The 20,870-nt window shown below is 36.9% G+C and overlaps 1 protein-coding gene across 2 annotated transcripts in view; it reads left to right on the top strand.

Annotated features, from left to right (window-relative positions):
• SMAP1 (small ArfGAP 1) overlaps positions 1-20,870 on the top strand; it is a 93,373-nt gene that overhangs the window by 45,028 nt on the left and 27,475 nt on the right. For both annotated transcript variants that reach the window (XM_033054113.2, XM_033054112.1), the window contains one exon: positions 2,968-3,048. In XM_033054113.2, coding sequence (XP_032910004.1) covers positions 2,968-3,048 — 81 coding nt within the window. The remainder of the gene's footprint in view (positions 1-2,967; positions 3,049-20,870) is intronic.

Raw genomic sequence — 20,870 nt, 5'->3', positions numbered from 1 at the left:
CTAATGGAGCTGAGGCAGAAAGCTTGAATATTGAAATCAGGAAGTGTGAAGATGAAGGACTTGTGGGTTTTCAAGTCCACAGTGAAAATGAAATGAATGAAAATAAAGTTGCTGGGAATCAAGACTGTTTCTATAGACTCTGTAGGTGTGGAGGTAGAAACATAGGAGAACAGTTTATTTTAAGTCTTAATATATTCACTATTAAGCTTTCAGAGATTTGTTAAGGGCAATAAGACGCGTATATTTATATTTGGTCACCTTTATGGAGTGTTTGCTATATGAAACTTGCTGCATTCCTGTTCTTTAAGTCTTGAAAAAATTAAATGTTTCCAGATGTACTCCAGAAGTAGGGTTTCTTTGACAAAACATACATACTTTAAAAAATGTTGAAGTCAAATTGGAAATCAGGACACACTGAAAAAATGCAAAAACTTTAACTCTGCTTTCACTTAAATGTATTCAAGGAAATTTAAGGTACTGTGATTGAAAAGTAAGAGTACTTACATGACACTTCAAACAATCTTTCCCAGGTGGAGAGGAATCAAATCATAGAATTGTAGAGCCATAGGATGGTTTGAGTTGGAAGGGCCCTTAAAGATCATGTCATTCCAGCCCCTACTATGAGCAGGGACACCATCCACTAGACCAGGTTGCTCAAAACCCCATCCAAACTGGCCTTGAACACTTCAGGGATAGGGAATCCACAGCCACTCTGGGCAATCTCTTACAGTGTCTCGCCATCCTCACAGTAAAGAATTTCTTCCTAGTATCTAATCTAAACCTACCCTCTTTCAGTTTAGAGCCATTCCCCCTTCTGTCACTGTCCTGATAGAGTCCTTGCCCCATCGTTCCTGAAGCCCCCTTTAGATGCTACTATAGGAAGACTGCTATAACGTGTCCTTGGAGTCTTCTTTCTTCTCCAGACTCAGACAACCCCTATTTTCTCAGCCTGGCTTCAGAGAGAGGTGCTCCAGCCCTCAGTCATTTTTGTGACCCTTCTCTGTGCTGCAGTGGGTCCATGTCCTTCTGATGTTGGGGGCCCCAGCTCCAGAGGGTGGGTCTGTGAGAGCAGAGAGAGAAGGAGAATCATGTCCCTTGACCTGTTGATCACACTTCTTTTGATGCAGTTGTCTAAGTTTCCACGGGAGAAGAGATTATGTTTATTTAAATTTTTCAACTTTAGAAAGTTGGAGTAGGATGTGGGAATGAAAGAAAATGAAAGAGTTTTCAAAAAGTTGTTGCTCTGACAGTGTAATTTGTGTGTTTATTGGAATGCAGGTTGGTACTAGGGTGACTGGAACAGTAGTGGAAGAAAGGCTGAGCTTCATTGAAAGGCATGTCTATGCATATGTATTCCTAGTTCAATAACACTGCAATTCTCTGGTTATTATGTCATACAGACATTTCTTGAACATCTTGCACTACCACAGCTGAGATACAGTATTGGCAAGGTCTCTAGTTTGGACCACTTGTTCACATTTGTGTTCTTATATTCACTGAAATCTAAGTTGCTCTCTGTTTCTTTTCATCAAAACAGATGCTCCAAATTCCCCTATTGATGTTTCATGATTGTGGTCATTACTTTCTGTTGCTTGTAACCAGGTGCTTGGTGTGATAGTCTGATTTTCCAGGAACTGAGTGTTAAGATTAGTGCCTCATGAAGTAATTCACATGGGTTGGTTGGGACTTGAGTAGCCCCCTCCATCTGGTAAATATGGTGAAAGGTTTGAAAATGGATTACTGGAAGTTTTGAAGAATGTGTTACTTGGATCCCCATGTACCTAGTCACCTCCAAAAAAAACCTCCAAACAAACCCAAAAAGAAACAAAAAAAGTCATCAGAGTGTTAGAATTGTATTAAGTAAATGCCACGTTATAAAAATTTTAACATTGTGTATACTGGATGTTAAAAAAAGAAGAAAAAAATCACAAACCACATTCCTTATTGACAAAAACTATTAACTGTTTTATTTCTAACACTGGAGCTGCGTGGGCAGATCTAGCTTCTCAACCTTCCTCCTAATATTGAGAAACTTGTAGTGTTTTCTGAAACAAGGCTGTTTTGAAGCTTTGAAGCTTTGAACAAAGCGGATACAAGTCTAATGGCTGAAAGAACATTTAGGAGCTACTGTTTCATTGTCTTTATTACAGATGGAAAACCTTTGCTTCATCCATTTGGTGTTCAAATATACTCACTAGTACTACACTGTAGCTGTAACAAGGTAAATGCAGGCAGGCACTTTGTCAAAACAATTGCTGACCTAGAAAATCTGTATCTTCATGTTATTGCTTAAGTAATATTTTATGCTTTGCTTCAGTCAGATGGGTCAGTAATTTTGCCACATTCATTCATTAGAAACTAAAGTGAAGAAATTTCTGTGGTGTCATTATGAAGCATTCAAAGTAAAGGGCTCTTTATATTTTCACTTTCTGGAACAACATAATGTCTCGTGACTCAGCTGGCCTGTCAGATGGGCCAAGGCAATTTTTTTATGTTCAGGAGTATCTTTTAAGACTACTAGATTCTCTTTGAAAAATTGGTACCTTTCTGCAGAAAGCAGTGTGCAATTTACCTTAGTCTAGTTCTTTGGTCAAAGCAGCTGACATCCACCCTCAATGACAGAGGTTATCAGAGTTAAAGGAGATACTTACACTTGTAGATTTTTTTTCTCTTCAGCTCTGTTTAGCTTAGGAGAAGTAATACTAGTTCATTTTTCCTTCTGCTTATTAAGCAGAAAAGCAATTGAACAGGTGAAAAAAGGAATTTCTTGAATTTAATATAAAAGTCACAGTATTTTTAGTGTTAGTATTTGAGCAAAATGAGTCTCTTCTGGAAGGAGAGCAGATAGAAGCATAAACTCTAATTTGAAAGGGAGTAACTGAAGATCTCTGTTTATAGTCTGTATGGCTGTAGGCATTCAATATGTTTGCAAATTTTTTACTAGCAAAATGCTTTTTCTTTTTGCAGAAGGAAAAAGAAAAAAAGAAAGAAGAGAAAAAGAAAGAGAGAGAATCAGAAAAACCATCAAAACAGTTGACAGCTGAAAAGGTAATAAGAGTTTTTCTTTTTTCCAATTATTTAAAAATGGCACATAGTATTAGATACGTTCAGAGATTTGGGGGAAAAATTAGTGTGTATGTGTGTATATATGTATGTGTATATGAGTTGTAATCTGGTTAATCTACATGAATTGTTTGCTTGTGCTGTTACTTGCATACAAAGGTTGGTCGACCATACGATGAGGAATGTGTTTAGGAGAAGAGGGAAATGGGTTAAGCTTTGTTAAAGTTTAGGCTCAGACCATAAATCTCATTAAGGTTTTCAAGATCACAGAATAGTTTTGACTTGGAAGGGGGGACCCACCAGGATTACCAAGTCCAGCTGTTAAGTACACAACCCGTATGGGGATTGAACCCACAATCTTGGTGTTGGTGGCACCATGCTTTGACTGAGCTAACCTCAGGGTCATGGACCACTGGTATTCTTGCATAGAAAATTGTCGGTTTTATTGAGTCCTGTATTATTATCTGATGCTGTCTTTGATAAATTAATCCATTTTAAACATGAATGTATAATCTGTAGAATTTAGTTACTAGCTCTAAATAACTTGAAAATTTGCAACTAAGATCATGTCACAAAGCATGACACGCAGGCAAATCAAGCAAACTTGCTTAAAAGAAAGAAAGAAGCAACTTGCTTCTTTCCACAACTATGTCAAAGTGTAATGAGCAGCCTTAGCAGTGTAGGTGCAATTAAAATTTCACGTGCACTTCTGCAGAGAGGTAATATTAAACAAAAATGGAATGGGTAATTTTAGTATGAAATATATTATTTTTTTTTAAATACAGATGTTGTCTCCTAAATCTTGTGAATCTATTAATATGCTCACGTAGTGTAGTCTGCAGAATGCATTGGAGTCTCCATCTGTCAGTTTATTCTCCAATAGTGCTGTGTTACAATTATAAAACATGTGTGTTCACAGACTATGATTCTAATTCCGTTTTCAAATAGAGTATTTTTTACATAATAAAAGAAGATACAAAAATATATACATGCATATTTGGAGGGGGGAAAATGCCCCTCCCCAGTATAAATATAATTTCTCTTAAGTTAGAAAGCAAGTTTGGAATGAGTTAGTGCAGAAGCAGATATTATTATGACAATTTGTGAAGCTTCAGTGAGCCATTGTTATTGATATGGTATGAGGTTAAAGTAAGTTTATGAATAACAATAAAAACATTAGAATTGTTGATTATTGAAGCTTTGTGAGGTTGTCCAGCCAAGTTAAATTTTTTATTTTGGTCCTTATAATAATATACTTCAGTTAAAAATACTTCTGTGGTTTGGAAACATTAACTTTCTCTAGAGCCCAAAGATCTACTTTTGGACTGGGAGAGAGGGTTTCCCTTTGAAAGGGTGTGTGAACCTTGTTATGTGGCTGGGAATATTTGATTAAGTGAGGGGAAGTGACAGCAGAACATAGTTACAGCTGAGGGATTATCCTACCACTTGAAATAAAAAACAATTCTAATGCCGCTGATTAGATTTACATTTGAAAAGTCTTTAGATTACCAGTTAATGATTAGGCAAATAAAAAGAAGTATTTTGATTTTAAATGCTTGTTCTACAAAATGTGAAATTTGGTAAATATATCTGTATTAGATAATCGTGCTTTTGTAACAGCTGCAAAATGTTTGAAGTACTGCAGCATATATTTCATTATTAATGTGTCAGCGTTGTCTGCTCACATGGAACTCATCTGTGTGTCATCTTTTTAATTTAAGACATTCTTCAAGCTTGGGCTTTTAAAGGATCATTCATTCAAAATAAACTGCTTTCAGACTGTAAACTTTATATGTTTTAAAAGTCTAGTTGCTTTCTGTAATCCAAATGAAAGAGAACTGTATCATATATTTGTTTCTGCTGGACAGTGTTGGTGAGGTAGAAAATTAAAAGGTTTTATTTTCATAGTCAGAGTAATACACAGATGCTTTTGTGCTGTGATTCTGCTTCAGGGAGCTCATAAACATAACTGTTTACACTTCACATCCAGGTAGAGACTGGCTATAGGATCTTTTAAATATTACCTCCTGAATCAGTAGAGGAGTGCAGGCCTCTTGATCGTAGTATCTATCGTGTTTTCAGCAGCCACATCAAGATGGTTATTTTTCCCAGTTCCTGGAGGAGGAAACAGTATGAGAAGTCTGCATGCTTCATTTGTGAAGTCACTGGTTGCCTTTACTACAAGCATGGTTTATCTCCAGTCTAGTTATTCCAGGCTTGGGAAGTTAATAAATTAAAAATATGTGAGCAAGCAGTTGGCAGTTCTGTCACAATTTTGAGACTTCTTTTAGATTAAGGTAAATGAAGCAGTGTTTTAGCTATCCTGTAGAAGAATCAGTAAAGATGGAAAAAAATTAGAGGTCTTAACTAATTTGCTCCTACATCCATTTGAGAGTCTTTCTCTTGTCACTAACTAGATCCTGTCACTCAGTGATCCTAAGCCTTTAACAAGCTAAATGTCTAGCATGATTTCTTTTACATTTTGAAATATTACTAAAAGCTTCTGGCACTGACTAAGTAAGCTTATAATCCAAATATAGCATGAATGTGTCAGGTAATTATGGCATAGAAGTTTCTTTTTTGATTATCATACTTTGATAAACAAAGAACATAATCTTTTAATTGATTTAATAATAGTGAGCTTACTTACTGAAACTGCTTTTCAGTAAAGAATCATCATGTGCTTGAAGGGAAATATTTTTTGTAAGCATTCACATTGGAGAGTTCAGATGCAGTGTAGAATTTGTTCAAGACCAGAGATCTGCTGCAGGTAGTGAGTAGCAAGGATAGTTGTTTTACTCTATTTTTCTGGGCTGTTCACTTTTTCTGATGAAATTACTGAGTAATTTGTAATATAACAAGATCTTACTATGTCAGCTACTGGTTGAGTCTAGTCCAGTGGTTGCATTTTGTTGGAAGCAGCCAACAACGGGATGCTCCACGTTAGATCTGCAGAGCTCTTAATAAAACATGCAACATTGCCAAGCTACTGGTAGCTGTAAGGTTTTTTTCAGTCTAACTGAAGTAAGAAACTTGCGTTAAGTTACCTAGGGTCTTTCCTCCCTCTCTCCCTATGCTGTTTCCACAGTTGAAGATCTGAAGTTTCCTTAGTGCTTCTGCCTAAAAAAACCTTATCCTTACAATTACTTTGGAGAAACAGGAAAAATTCTGCAATAAAACTGGTGTAACAATTATTATGTAGTTTTTCATTACGTGAAAACTGAGGCCAGGTTATTTGAAGCTGACATGTTCACTCAAAGCCCAGCTTGTTTGCAAGCAACAGAAGTGCAAATTTTAGCAATATAAAAAATGTGTTGAATTGCAGGGAATAAATAATGAAACTGAGATAATTGTGTGCTTCAAAATGTTTCCTATGGGCCAACAGCAGGATAATGAGGCAGACTGTCATATAGTGAAAGCAAGTTTTACATGTTCTGTACAGACAATTAAGATAAAGGGATTTTAAATTGACTAAAAACATAAGTCTCATTTTATTCGTGGGGAGGGGAAGAAAGTCTGTAGTTTGGCTGCCAATCTTACATGTTTTGTGATAGTTACACAAGAAAATCTTTAATTTGTAGGCAGGAAAAAACAGCTAGACTTTTGCTAGCCATTTTTAAACTTCATCATCCTGCCTGCCCTTATTAATTGCTGAGGAGCTTTCCCTTCTTATTAATTGCTCTTCTGCACAGCTGAAGGTAGTGAAATTTCCCAAATCAGCCATGATACTTTTTTTTTTTTTCTTTTCTGCTTAAGCTGTCTGAATGAGTTCTCTGTTCAGGAGCAGAGTAAACCACTTTTTTATTTCTAGCACGAGTAGAATTTTTGTTCATCCTTGATTAATTGGATGTGTTCAATTTAGAATTATTTGGTGATTTTTAAAAGAATATGTAGCATAAGTATTCTGCTTGTGTCTGAGAGAGTTCTCAAAGCCTCGTAATAGTTTTCTGAAATAAAATTTAACCTGTGTGGATAGTTTAGGTAAAGTTTCTTCAGAGGGCAGAGGAGCACTTTAGGTAAGCTCCATGCTGTTCTTCATGCAGCAGGTTGGAGCAGGCTCTGTGTGCACTCCATCTGCCTTGTACCTGCTTTCCACTGAAAGGAAGCACAGAAAAGGAGATGAGGTGCATTTAGGTCATTCAAGCTGAGCAATCAGGGGTATAGATGGGGCATGGCCAGTGTGTGAACTGGGGAGACTGTGTGCCCCAAAGATAAACAAAAGCTGCAGAATGATCTGAGGAATATTGTTCACAAGTAATCAAAGAGTATAAGGAATAATACTTCATTTATTATGGGCATTTGCTTTGCACTGTTTAGAACAGAGAAGTTGGACTGAGCTGTATGACTTCTTGAATTTCAGAGCAAACTAGGACTGTTTGGTTTTTTTCAAGACATGTCTGTTTATGTACTTCTGCAGTACAAATTCAAATTAAAAAGGCTTCACTATATATGGTGCTATGAGGCTCCCAGAGTAAAGAAGAAGAAAACTGATGTGCCTAAATGTTCAGATTTTTGTAGGGTTCAGCTTTTTATGTAGTCTAATTTTTAAATAAAATGTGGTGTGCAACAGTGCTAATAACCTGGAAGTTATTTGGAATACTGTCCATAGAAAGCTTGTTTAGTATTTCTAATATCCAAAACTAGAAAGTTCAGCTAAGTCCATGACTCTGAATGCTTTGGAAGTGTTTGGGTTCAGCGCTGTGTAGCTTTCTCCTCTGTTTAGTTTAGAGGTTTCACACAAATTGAGTACTGTCATGAAAATATTGTGATGTTTTCACCATAAAATACCGCATGTTGAGGACCATGTAAGTTATGGAAGTAAACCCCTTTAAGACAGAATTGTGTTGTACTGGGACACTAAAGTTAAATGGTTAGGATATAAAGAACAAACTACTTTATTTTTTCACTAAGTACTTGTGCATTTGCAAACTAATATCAACACTCAAAAGTTAAAGATCTTTCCATTCTGTTGAACATATCAGGATGATGAATGGTTCTGAAGGACTGCAGCAGTTACACTTCATTAACTGAAGTTCAATATGACACTGTTGAGTTAGTTTGTTTTACTATATTGCATTTTGAATTTGAAACTGGCTCCTGTTTTTGTATAAAGTTATTTCAAGTGACAGGAGTGGGTCAGTTGGAGGTTATTTTTCAATGGTAGTATATCAAATGCTGGTTTCCTTCCCCAAAATGAAGACTAAATTGGCAGATTAAAGTTGGCAGTAACAGTGAGCTGCTGCCTCTCACTCAGCTGGTACCAGGCAGCACCAGATGGCCTGTGTTACAGAGGTACAGACATCAGTTTGCTTACATTAAAAACATACTGGAAAACCCCTCAAAAGTGGGGGCAAGTCATACTAGCAGCTTTTCTCCTTCATATAGGAAAAACAGTTTGTGAAATACTCATTTAACCAAATAGGAAGAACTTTTCATGGCTTGCTAGGATGTTGTGTTTGTTTTCCCCCAAAGACAGCTAAAATTCCCACAAAAATAAACCTGCCTGGACAACTGAAGCAAGAGGGGCTATCAGTCCCCCTTATTTCTCTGGGATGTAATTTGCTTATCCAAAATATTGCAAGTTATCATCCTAATAATTTTGTATAAGGAAAAATTAGTCGGAGCAAATAGTGCTTTAGTGTTCTTCACTTCTTTAAAACTGGGTAACACTGTAAGAATGCACAGAAGAGATTAAAGCCTGCAGAATATTTAGTGTCTACCTAAATACGAGTTTGGTGAAAGTGATCTGTGTAAGTTGTTGCTTTTAACTTGTAGGAGTAAGTGGATTTATCTATATTGACCTGAATGATAATTTAAATTCACAATCCTGTTATCATTATTCTAAATGTTTTCTTTGTTTCAATATTGTGTTGTTGATAATTTGCTAAATCACTTGAACAGTTGATAATAACATTTTCCTGGATGACTTAGCATAGTTTGCCTGAGTGATTTCTTTTTAAAATATCTTTTCCTTTTGATTTTTATATAAAAAGAAATCTTGCTTGCACTAAAAGACCAGTCTTACATCATTGGAACAGAAAAATAGAAACCTGTTTTGCTCTCTGGTTGAATATATAGTCTTATTTATACTCTTAGTCCTTGTGTTCATAAATTCAGACTAAGCAGATAAGAATTAAAGCTCAGGATTTAGGAGTATGTGATAAGACATAGGGCAACCTGTTTCCCTGCCTCCTACCCCCCACAAAAAGGGTGAAGAGTTTTAAGGCGTTTTCTTCTTGCAGTCTGCATTTTATGGTCTATGGACCTCTCCCAGCCTGGTTTTACATTTCTAATCATACCTTCTCAGTCTTACGGAAGAGATCAGATTATTTTGGGTTCTTTGGTTGTTTTTAATGCTAACCTTGAGGAAAGAAAATCTAATTAGATTCTTCCCGAAATGGTGCTATTCATTCTTTTTGCTGGTGACAAAGAACTTCTTCTGTTTGAGGATTGCCATGAAAAATAGTCTTACTTAATGAAATTAATCTGTCATGGCTCTTATTACGTATTTGCAGTTGTAGACAAAGAAATTAAGAAATAGATATTGCAGGTAGAAGCAATGAAAGAAACCCCTTTTTTGTCATGAAAAAAGGAGAAGTTTCTATCTTTTTAGTGTTGGAAAAGGAGTCAGCGTTCAGGAAGGGTATCACTTTTTTTTCTTCAGCCCAGTGTATGTTTGCTGCATCAGCTTGATCCTCTCAACTCTGGTCTGCAGCAGAACAGCATTTTAATGCAATTTTTAAAAATTCTATATGAATAGAATCTAAAAAAATGAGAAAAAGCTTGAATTTGGGCTGCTTTGGTTAAATTTGCCTTTGTTTAACTTGCCCAACTGTTTTTAACAAAAACTGCTTTAAGTTGGTTAGTTTTAATTGATCCTCTGTTACACTTTTGCTCCATGCAGCTTCAAAACATAATACTGCCTTGGGTTTCAGTGGATAATACGTATTATCAGATGGCATTTTCAGCTTGTGATAAGCTTCATCTTTTTTCCAGGTGACTTTGAGACAATTGAGGCAACATTACATATGCTTATTTGTATATTGAACAAAATTAAGTGGACACATTTAAACAAGCATGTACTAAAGCAGCCTTACTCATGGGTGGATACTGTCTTTAGAAAAAAGACATTCTGACACATTTGAAACCGCAAGACCATGCATGATTAAAACTGCAAATATACAATCTCAGCTAAAAAGTTTTATAAAAATTACAGTACTGGTTAGGAGATTGTGTACAATCATTCAGATGTGCAGGAACAAAATGCACGATGCATTTACCTAAGTGGTACTGAAACATGGAACTAAATGTAAAGGAGGATAAGAATTGGATAAGATGAAGCTGATAAGAAAAAAAAAATTAAATAATGTTGCTCAAAATAATAATCTTATCTTGTTTCAAATAATACGCTTCCTTTGTTTTCCTAAAATAATGCAAGTACTGGAGCATGGGCAAAGCAATCAAGTGCTTTTGTGTGTTCTGTTTCACATTACCATGCTTAAGCTAGAACGTGCTTAATCTCGCTCCAGTGTGCAACCATCAAGATAGGGCAGTGGCATAGTGGGAAATCCTGTCAGATGTGCAAATGTCACTGAAAAGACACTGACTTATTTTTCATAAAAACTTATTTTAGATATCACCTGCGAAATTAAATCTCCAACATGAGCTTAAACTTTAAATGGATGATGATAACAACAACAACAACAACAACAACAACAATAATAATAATAATAATAGTAATAATAATAATAATAATAATAATAATAATAATAATAATAATAATATGCCATAAGTTGTTTCAGCAGTCTTCTGGTATAATGCAACAACTTTGCAGACAAACCTGTTTAAATTTGTAGTTGACATAGGTATTACAGTATATAGGTATTGATTGTGTGCCTTTTTGCTAAAAAGACTGTTTCTTTGGACTGTTGAATTTATTGCATTTTGATAGTTGCTTTTGACACTAAAACAGTTGTGTGGAACCTTTTATGACTCTGGCATTTATATTGTTGCATAATTACGCCTTCACAAAGTTAACTCAAAGGTAGCTGGAAAATAGCACTGTAGCTGTGGTAGACGTAAAAGCAAGAGAAAGAAGCAGGGTCTTTCAACACAATTTGAAGGAAATGGACAAGTTTCTCACTCTAGATAATTTTTTCAGATGATAATTATCATGCAAAATTAAGTTACCAGTTGCCTAGTTGTTCAAGTAACTGGTAGCTATTTAATGCTAATTTCCTTACATATATCAGTCAGAAATGTTAACCTATCTGCATTTACAGTAATTTCACGACCATAAGGCGCACCGGACTATAAGGCGCACCCCCCGGGAGTCAGCAAAATTGGCAACTTTGTAGATCAGATAAGGCACACCGGACTATAAGGCGCACTTTTTTTTTGCAGCGAGGCTCCGCCCCCAACTCACCCCGTGCAGTTGCTGGCCAAGGCCCCGCCGCAACCTGGCAGCCATTGGCCCCTGGGCCCACCTCCACCCGGCAGGGGCGGTGCCGCGAGCCACCGGGCCCCCCTGGACCCGGCGGTCATGGGCCCCCAGGACTGCCTGGACCCGGGAAGGCGGGTGCCGTGGGCCTCCTGGCCCGCCTTCACCCAGCAGCCATGGGCTCCCGGAACTACCTGGACCCGGCAGGAGGGGTGCCGCGGGCCCCCTGGGCGGCATTCAGCCGGCAGCCATGGGCCCCTGGGACTGCCTGGACCCGAGAGGGGCGGTGCCGCGGGCCCCCTGGCCCGCCTTCACCTGGCAGGGGCGGTGCCGTGGGCCTCCGGGCCTGCCTCCAGCCGGCTGCCGTGGCACTTCCAGCTCCCCCCACGGCTCACAGCTCACACTTCCGGTTTGGCAAATTTCGCAACTTTGTACATCAGATAAGGCGCACCGGACTATAAGGCGCACTTTTGGGTTCAAGGGAAAATTTTAGTCAAAAGGGTGCGCCTTATAGTCATAAAATTACTATAATTGCCTCTTGGCTTTGCTGAAAAAAGAATTGCAACTGGATGCGCTTGTGTTCCAGTTTTACTTGAAATTTTTCCTTTATAAAATTGGTACCTGCAGGTAGAAGAAAAGGGGGCAATTCTGAGGTTGGTCCCCAGATATGCCACTGTACTGTTGCAAAATAAATCTGTCCTGGCTCTGCTCAGCAAGTGTTTTCTCTCAACTTGATAATATTGTGCTTCCTGTCAGAGTAAGGTGCTGCAGGCTTGTCTCTAGGCAGAAAGTGTATTTTACACTGTGTAGTAACAAGGATGACTTCTGTGCAAGAGAACATACACATTTTTTGTCTTACCTATTTAACCCTCAGTTTACACTCTAAGTAGATATCAGTGTATTCTTTCCCTTGGTTTAAAACTGGTTTATTTTTAGTGTAAATGAAACAGGTTGGGCTGAATCTTAGCATAAATGTTGCAATGGATGTCTGAACAAACAAATCAGAGGCCTTGTAATATGTCTCTGAAGGGCGAGTTTTAAAAAACTGTCATTTTTGAAGCTGTGAAGGCTTTGAAGCTGTGAAGATAAAAGCTGTAAAAGGCTTTTACATATTGTAAGGATGATTTAAATATTCTATTTCACAATACACAGAAATTTCATATAGGTTCACGTTTATTTAGGCTTGAGGAATAGAAGCAAAAAGAAACTTGACTTATTTCCAATTGAAATGGAGGCTGCAGTGCTTATTGACAGTTCATGTTAAAGATTATGATGATATGAAAGGTGAAGACAAAGAAAATGGAGCTTGCCCAAGTAAAGCAAACTCCATCTTAGTATTGCATGTGTTAGGTTAAAATTACTTAGCTTTTAAGGTAATTGTTTCAAAGTGATTAAATTTGAAATGAGAACAAAACTGAGGAAAAATATCCTGACTGGTAGAAGAAACTAATGATGCATAAGTATTTATTAAACATTTCTCCCTCTCACTCAGTTCTGCATTTGTGAAACAGAATTATGTATATGTACGTGAGGATGATAAAGTATTCATCAGCTCTCTCCTAGCTTCTGTAGTAGTTAAAGAAAGCAAGAAGCTGATACAGAAGTAAGAAAAATTAACCTGTGAGGCTATTTTGGTCTAATTAGCTGTCACTGGGAGGATTGAATTTCTGTGGAGCTAATTGAGAGGCTTTTTCAAATGCATCTCTGGAGAAATAGTATGCTTAAAGTGTTTGTAGTATGCTGTTTGTGATAATGACAGGAACAATACCAGCACAGAGTATGAATCCAATACTGAATAAAATGTCCTAACTCAGAGATTGTTTATATGAAACACTATTCAGTGTGATGCTGTAAGACTGGCTAAAACATAAAGACTGTAAGAATCAGATGAACAGCAACAGGGAGGCAAAGTGGAGTAATCTAATCAATAAAAAGAGAGCCAGTGATATGCTTCTTGTACATCGAAGGAAAGTAGTCAGGTGGGTCAAGGAAAAAGATTCTATCCCAGGAATACCAGGCAAGTAAGGGGTGATTGCTTAATTGGGTATAGGACTTGCTGCGGGATGCAGAGAAAAGAATTTGGGGATGAGACAGAGAATAATGTACACAGCTTATTATGGGCTCTGTAGGTGACAGAGACCAAACCAGGGGAATACAGAAATCAAGGTTGGGGTGTAACAAGCATGACAGAGCAGGGGAAAAGTGGATAAAAAGGGGCAGTCACATACGTGCTGGTAGTTGGGCAAGTTGCTGGGCTGAAGGATTGTGTGAGCCTTCACTTGATCTCTGCAGGCTATTCTGTGGTCTTGCCAAATGCTATTAGGAACTGTTGAGCATGAGTGCATTGTCTCTTCCTTGCCTGTGTGTGAACAAACAATTGCAGACTTCAAGTTCAGCTACGAGTGGAGTAAGAGGCTGGTGCTGGCCACTAGAAAGAGGCTGCAGGCCTGAGGAATTTGATGTTCAGCACCTGCAGAGACCAATATCCTGAAGCCAACTATTTGCAAAGGCAGCATGTGTAACACCAGCTGCTGAAGACAGACATACTGTGATCACACTAATTTGTGTTAACAGATAGTACATTTCACATTGAACTAACCGGTAAGTAAGATACAAGCACCTGGAAAGTTCTAAGGTATGAGCTTATTGCTGGCTAAGGGTGTAGGGTCTTGATACGGAATGAAGTTTCATTTTAAAAGCATTTCTCAGAGAAAAAAAGTACTTTTGTTATAATTAAGGAAAAAAACTGAGAAGCATACCTTCATGAGTAGGGATGGAAGGCATTTCTTTCATTGTTTTTTACTTTGAACTCAGTCAGTTGCCATGCCTGAAAGAGTTTGTTCTTGTCTGGAAATATACGAAGAAGAAATTACAAATAAATGTCCTTTAGTTCTGAGTAAGCACAATGATGTATTATGTATTACTTGAAAGGTCTTTAAAAGGAAAGTTATAAAAGAAAATAGTTTAATGAGGAACTGGAACTAATATAGCTGCATTATTGTAATCTTGCTGAGGCTAATGAGCTCAATAGAAATCAAGTAGAAATGTGTAAGCTGAGTTCATACAACCATAATATGAGATTTGAAAATCAAAGGTGTATTTAAAATAGCTTACAAAAATACAAACCATGTTTATTGTATTTCACAGCTTGCAAACTGAGATGCATTAAAACACTTTGACCCTAACCCAATTTATAGATCTCATAACGGGACACTGGATTAGTTGTAAGATGGATTTGTCAAGGTTTTCTGCTTCATAGTAAGTTCTATAAGATGCAAGCCCCAGATTTTATTGGATTAAAAGCAGAATTCTTCCATTTTATCTAAATCAAGTTCCATGACAAGATAATACAAAATAGGAAAAGGTTTGATAAACAGCTTTTCCTCTGCCTTTTGTGTCCTTGTAAACAGGTCCTTGCTTTTGGGCTCAAATGCAGTAGTTTCAAAGATTTACAGCTGCAGGAAACTCTGCTCAACTCTTGGCCCCCAGAATCTCTGGAAAACTTGACTACGTCTGCACTCAGACTGTGTGCCTCTCCTGTTCTGCAGTCTTCCCATCCCTAGTTCAGCTTCAAGTTACTACATCTCATTGTGTCCATTACCTAGCAATCATCTTGCTATCTTTCGATGCTTTTTCCAAGTATCAAATTTAGGAAAAAGAACTTTTCCTCTTTTTTTCAGACCTTATTCTGAACTTTTCCACTTTAAGAACCTAATATATTTGAATCTGAATGTATAGAACTGTTATTTCAAATGTGGTTGTTATTATATAGATTTAATGTGGGAATATACAAATAAGAATTTATCTCTGGTACTTTGCTGTAGTCTCAGCAGTAAGTATAAAAAGAAAGCCAACTTAATTTTAGGAAATTGTATTTCTACGTGGTTCATGCGTCGTTTTGAGCAACGTACAGCTGAGTACAGACATAAAAGGTTTTAAGCCTTCTTGGAATACATTGGGTAAAGTAAATGAGATCTGAGCCAACATTTTAAATTCAGTTAAAATACAATGTTAGTACTGCTTGGTCAATAAGTAAGAACAAAGGAATAGTCTTAATCCATTTGCAGAGAAATGATTAGTGTATTAGCCTAGACCCAGATAAAATCATATTAATGGAATAAGATTATGGCGTGGGGTCTGTTATTTCTGCCATGAAGTTTTTAATTCAAATTATTAAAGATATAATGCATTTTACGTAATCTTGCTCAAGTATCTTGCTCTAACTGTGAAATCTAATGAAATCCACGTGCGCAGGTTTTAAAGTGGAGATGTAGATCGAGGACCATTTTCAAAAGTTTTCTTTTGGGTATGTGTTTTGACTGAAGAACCTTCATGTGTACAGAATCATATTTAACAGCAGCACAAGGCAGTTTTGGTTTTTTGGTTTGCTTAACGTGAATGCCTTAAATAGGCTTACCCAGCTGAGTGTGACTAGTGCAGTATCTATGAATGATTCACTGAAATAATCACAATAGACTCTTAAATAATAAATTTAGTTTTTCCCCTTGGCTTAGCTATTTGGTTCAAGGTAATTCTAGTTTGATAAATAAGAATGGTGGCTTTTTTTGTTGTTGTTGACATTTTTTGTTGTTGACAGAGGGTTTTTCTCTTGATTAGAAATGCATCAGAGTTTAATTGTGAAGTTGCTGTAGTATATACAGTTTCATAATGATACCACCATAGTTTTACTTGTGTTTCAGTATAGTACATTGGTATTCTGGCTTTTTTGCTAGTTAAGCAAGACAGGAGTTCTTCACTTGCTAAAAGTATCCTCAGTTCTGAAGAGTTAGTCTGATTTCTAAATTTCTTCATCTTTAGTTGCAAGTCTGAAAAAACAAGTGCTGGTATTTTATAGGATGGTAAACAAAATAATACATTTCATCTTTAATGCAATTTAAATTGAATATTATGAAAAGATTAGTTTTTGCTTATTTTCTGGTCAGGTATGAAAACTATAGAAATATTCTTTAAAATTTCTAGGATGTGGCTACATGATTAATGCCATAAATGGATATGGACTAAACTTTTTAGAGCATAAGTGTCAGGAAAAATCATATCTACAAACCTATTGCAAGATACAATAAATTACTAACATTATTTCTCATATGGCAATTCTCAATGTTTATGCTCTCCAAGTTTTATTGCAAGCAGGTAATGAAGAGGGAAGGAATCCAATTGCTTTATGCACAAGGCATAGAATTCCTATGTATTAAGAGCAAAGGAGAGCTTTTGTTCACTAACCGTAGAGGTGTATATGAACTCTAGTGAGTAAACTGGAAATTGCTTTTAAGTAACTTAGAAGTGCTTTTTGCAAAATTATTTGATGTATCTTCAGGTTTCATAATGCTTCTTGTAGTTAAGGTAGGGAATATGAGTTAGAAATGCTTTAGTAGTCAGATGTGTTTTAAACAGACTGAGTTCTAGATTCATACGAATTTTTCATTAAAGTGGAAAATTGAGGAAAAAATGTGAAGGGAAATGGGAACAGATAAGTGGACTGGACAGCTAATGAATCAGATTTTTGACAGTGACTGGTATCTTGCTTGGGAGCAGGAGAGATTTTTAGATTAGTAACTTCTGACTTTTTCTACTCTAGAGCAATTAATCATGTGGCATATGTGCTGCACTACCTGTGCTACCCCTTTAAATGCTCTCAGTGTGAATGAGAATAAAGTCAATGATAATCCTAAATGCTGGGTTGAAATCTGCTACTTTATTTTTATCATCTTGCAGGAGGGAATTTGGCAAAACTTGGCTTGTTTTTAAAGTATTTGGTGTGGTTTACATTTTTACTGGGTGTCACATCTTTTAGAACTGTTTAACCCTTAAAATCTGTACATATGGTGGTAACACACATAAGGTTACAGAAGCAGAGGAAGGAAACTTGCATCTCTCATTTATTAGGAAGAATAATCACAGTATTTCAACTGTGTGCTGGCACATCTGACCCATGCCTTACCAAAAAGGTTTGTTCACAACTGTCAATTCCAGTGCAAAATACCCTCAGCTGTCTGTTAGAGGAGAGTATTTTGGGGAACAGGGATGTGCAGAAGAGTAGCCTATAAATTTAGACCGTAGACCCTGAAATATATGATCATATTAAACAATGTTCTGAAAGGATACCAGTGTCTTCTCTCATTTAACAAACTTGTACTATTTTCCTATTTTACTACAATAGTAACTAAAACAGACAGTGGGTTTGTCTGCTGAGCAATGCTATTTGATGCTAGATCAGATTATTCTTACTGTTCTATCATTCAAAGTGTAACATTTATCAGTAACTCTCATGTATGTTGTCTGTTCTGTCAGCCAACCAAGTCTAAAGTTTTCTGATCCCCTCTTGTCTTTCCTCACTCATCTTGTGCACCTAATAGCCATATGTATTTGAGCACAGTGCTGAAAGTTGGGAAAGGACAAACTTACTTTGCAGAAAGGGAGCATCAGTTGCAGCACCTATAGACCTCATGGCATCCTCTTACATATATGAATGTAATTGGTGTGTGACAGTCAGTCATGGTGGTGCTGATCCTCCTTTTTGTCTTGCCCACATATAACCATATTCCCTATAGGCAGCATCCTATGTGCTGTACTATAATCTTTGTACAGAGCAAGGAGGAGAATTGACTTGGCAATGCTCTCATTTTTTTTCTTTTTTTTTTTTTTTTTTAATGAGGCAGAATTAATCACTCATTTAATGGTTATCTCCAAAAATAGCTGGCTGAAGAAAATTTGATTAAATACCCCACTGACACACTGGACTTTCTACAGTATGGTACTTACACTTCAGGTGTTACTCAATTTTCTTCACAATGCCATTTCCTGCAGACTTGCAGTCCCAGTTTCTGAGAAAAAGCATTCTGCCTACTCCAGGGACTTGGGGTTTACCTTTGGATGAGTCAACTGCAAAACTGTAATACTCAGATTCAGATCTTCGAAGCTTGTGTATGCTGAGATTCAGTGGGAAAACTGAATTTGGGAATTCACTGTAGTTTGTTGGATAAGGTTTGTGTACAGATTGATACACTTGGCTCATGTCCTCTTTGCATCTGTTCGACAAAGTCTACAGAGTGCCTGAAAAAGGGAAGAGAAGGTGGTTGTGAAGAAAATCTGCCAATAGAGTACTACTGCTGACTCTTATGTATGTCTCTGTGTGTGTGAATGTACTTAACAAAATGCTTGGAGGTTGGCTCAGTTAAATTAGCAAAACAAGTAATATAGTTGTGCAAGGCTAGCAAAACTAAAATGATGCAGTTATCCAAGTATCACCACTCCACAATAGCCAAAACACTAGTGTGTTATCAACAGTGTTGTGGCCACAAATCTAAAGTATAGCATTGTATCGACTGCTGTGAAGATTGTGAACTCCATCCCAGCCAGACCCTTACAGGCAATTAGTTTGAAAAATATACAGTATAAAGTGCCTATCAGTTCCCTTGTCTATTTCAAAGAAACATCTTTATTCACTAATAATTTGCTTTAGACTAACATATAAGAGAGAGAAACAAGTCTGTAACTCTAGAAGTTAAGGTGTGAATAGAATAGTTAACACTGTTACTTGCTGATTTATTTGGTTTTGTTTAACTCAAGAAAAGTATTTCACATAAATTAGATTGAACTAGAATGGTGTAACTAGCAGTATATTGAGGACAATACATTGTGAGAGCTCAATAAAGACCAATATTGATTTCTGTAAAATGGAGCTTTCTTTTTTAATTTGAGATGTAGCAGAGACTTTTTTTTTTTTTCCTGACCTAAGCTGGTATTCGTACCCATTTATTAAAAATGAAACCTCAGATAACTTATGTTGTTGCACAAAATGAGTGAAGAAAGAATAAAGGTGGGTAGAACAGTAATGCAACATTAAATGCAGGATGCTGAGTTAAAAGATGCTTTTTCATGATGGAATGGAAAACTTTCTCATTCTGTATAAGTTTGGAAGTTTTTGACAATGGTGTTCTTTCCATCTTTAAGGACACAACCAGAATTGCAGCAGAACAAACCTCAAAACTTTGGTACAAATTTTCATAGCTTTTCCATGAAAACCTGATAGACCAGAAATTACCTTAAAATCTTAGGGCTGATATTGGCTAAATGAACAAGATTGATAATGACTAACCCTGCTATTTTCTAATGCTGGGAAAATGAGCAAAATTAATTAAATCATAGACAGTATCTCTATGACTTTCAAGAAGACTGGTTGATGTGGCTTCTACTAATGAAGGCATCATTTCAGTGTGAGATTAAAGTAGGCTTGAACACGTGGTTGCATTAAAAACAGACATGTTAGAAGTGACCTGGTCTTTTCCACTGTTGCCTGGTTTTGGATTTTGTTTGTAATGGTTTCTTAGCACAGAACTTGACAGTTGGCCAAGGTGCACTGTGAAGGTATATGGAGATTACCAGCTTATAAATTTCTATCCAGTAATTTCAAGGCAGTTGATTTAAAGTGACAGTGTGTGGGAAATTTAAGTGAAGGTCCAAATACTCATTTCTGCATTTCCATTTTAATGAAATAGGAAAGAGAAGCTGCTTCTTATATGTAGGCATAATTTCATTTTGGTAGAGATAAAGTTATGAGGAGTTTATAAATATTTTTAAATATTTGCTTTTTAGATACTGAAAGATTAATAATCTTGTTGTGTAAGGACTACAGATGGGGTTATTAGCACTATACTGTCACATTATTGTTTTGTAGATGTATAGCAGACAGGTTTAAGAAATCACTTGATATGGGTATAAAACTGGGAGTCATTCATCACTAGATACTAAGAATTAAATGACAGCAGGAGCTTGAGGAGGGAATTGTTTCCATGATGGCACCTTTATCAATTATCAACTCCATCAAAAAACCTTACTGAAGTAAAGGAAGACATCCTGTGATGCTCTGCCCTTGTCTGCCAAACCTGTCATGACACTGTTAAAAGTTGTTGGTTTGGTCAAGCATGGCTTCCTCTTGGATTCCTCCCATTAAGATTCTTGTCCTTCATGTGCCTGGAGTTGGCTTCCAGGTTAGTGGTTGAATTGCCTTCGTAGGTATGGAGATAAGACTGAGCAGCCAGTTGTTCCCTGGGCCTTGCTTCTTGACCCTGAAGAAAGGACTGACGAGAGTAAGAAGAGTGGAAGGTTAAAGGGACAGCATTGGAAAATAAAACAATGAAAGATTATTGTATCCCAGTTACCTGTCATCTGCAGGATTGCAAAAATGTATAGTGCCCATAGTAGATCTCATTAATGAGTGTGTCCCTGCTCCTGTACTGAAAAGATGTGCTTTATAGGGGAAAATATTTTTAAGAGGTTGCAAGGTTAATTCTTTATTTGCCTCCTCAGTTTGGCCAAAGTATCTAATACCTGCTGAATGATGGGTAAA

This window comes from Catharus ustulatus, chromosome 3 (assembly GCF_009819885.2).
Source record: "Catharus ustulatus isolate bCatUst1 chromosome 3, bCatUst1.pri.v2, whole genome shotgun sequence".
Lineage (NCBI taxonomy): Eukaryota > Metazoa > Chordata > Aves > Passeriformes > Turdidae > Catharus > Catharus ustulatus.
Note: the sequence above shows the minus strand (reverse complement) of the source record. Positions and strands in the feature narration are given on the sequence as shown.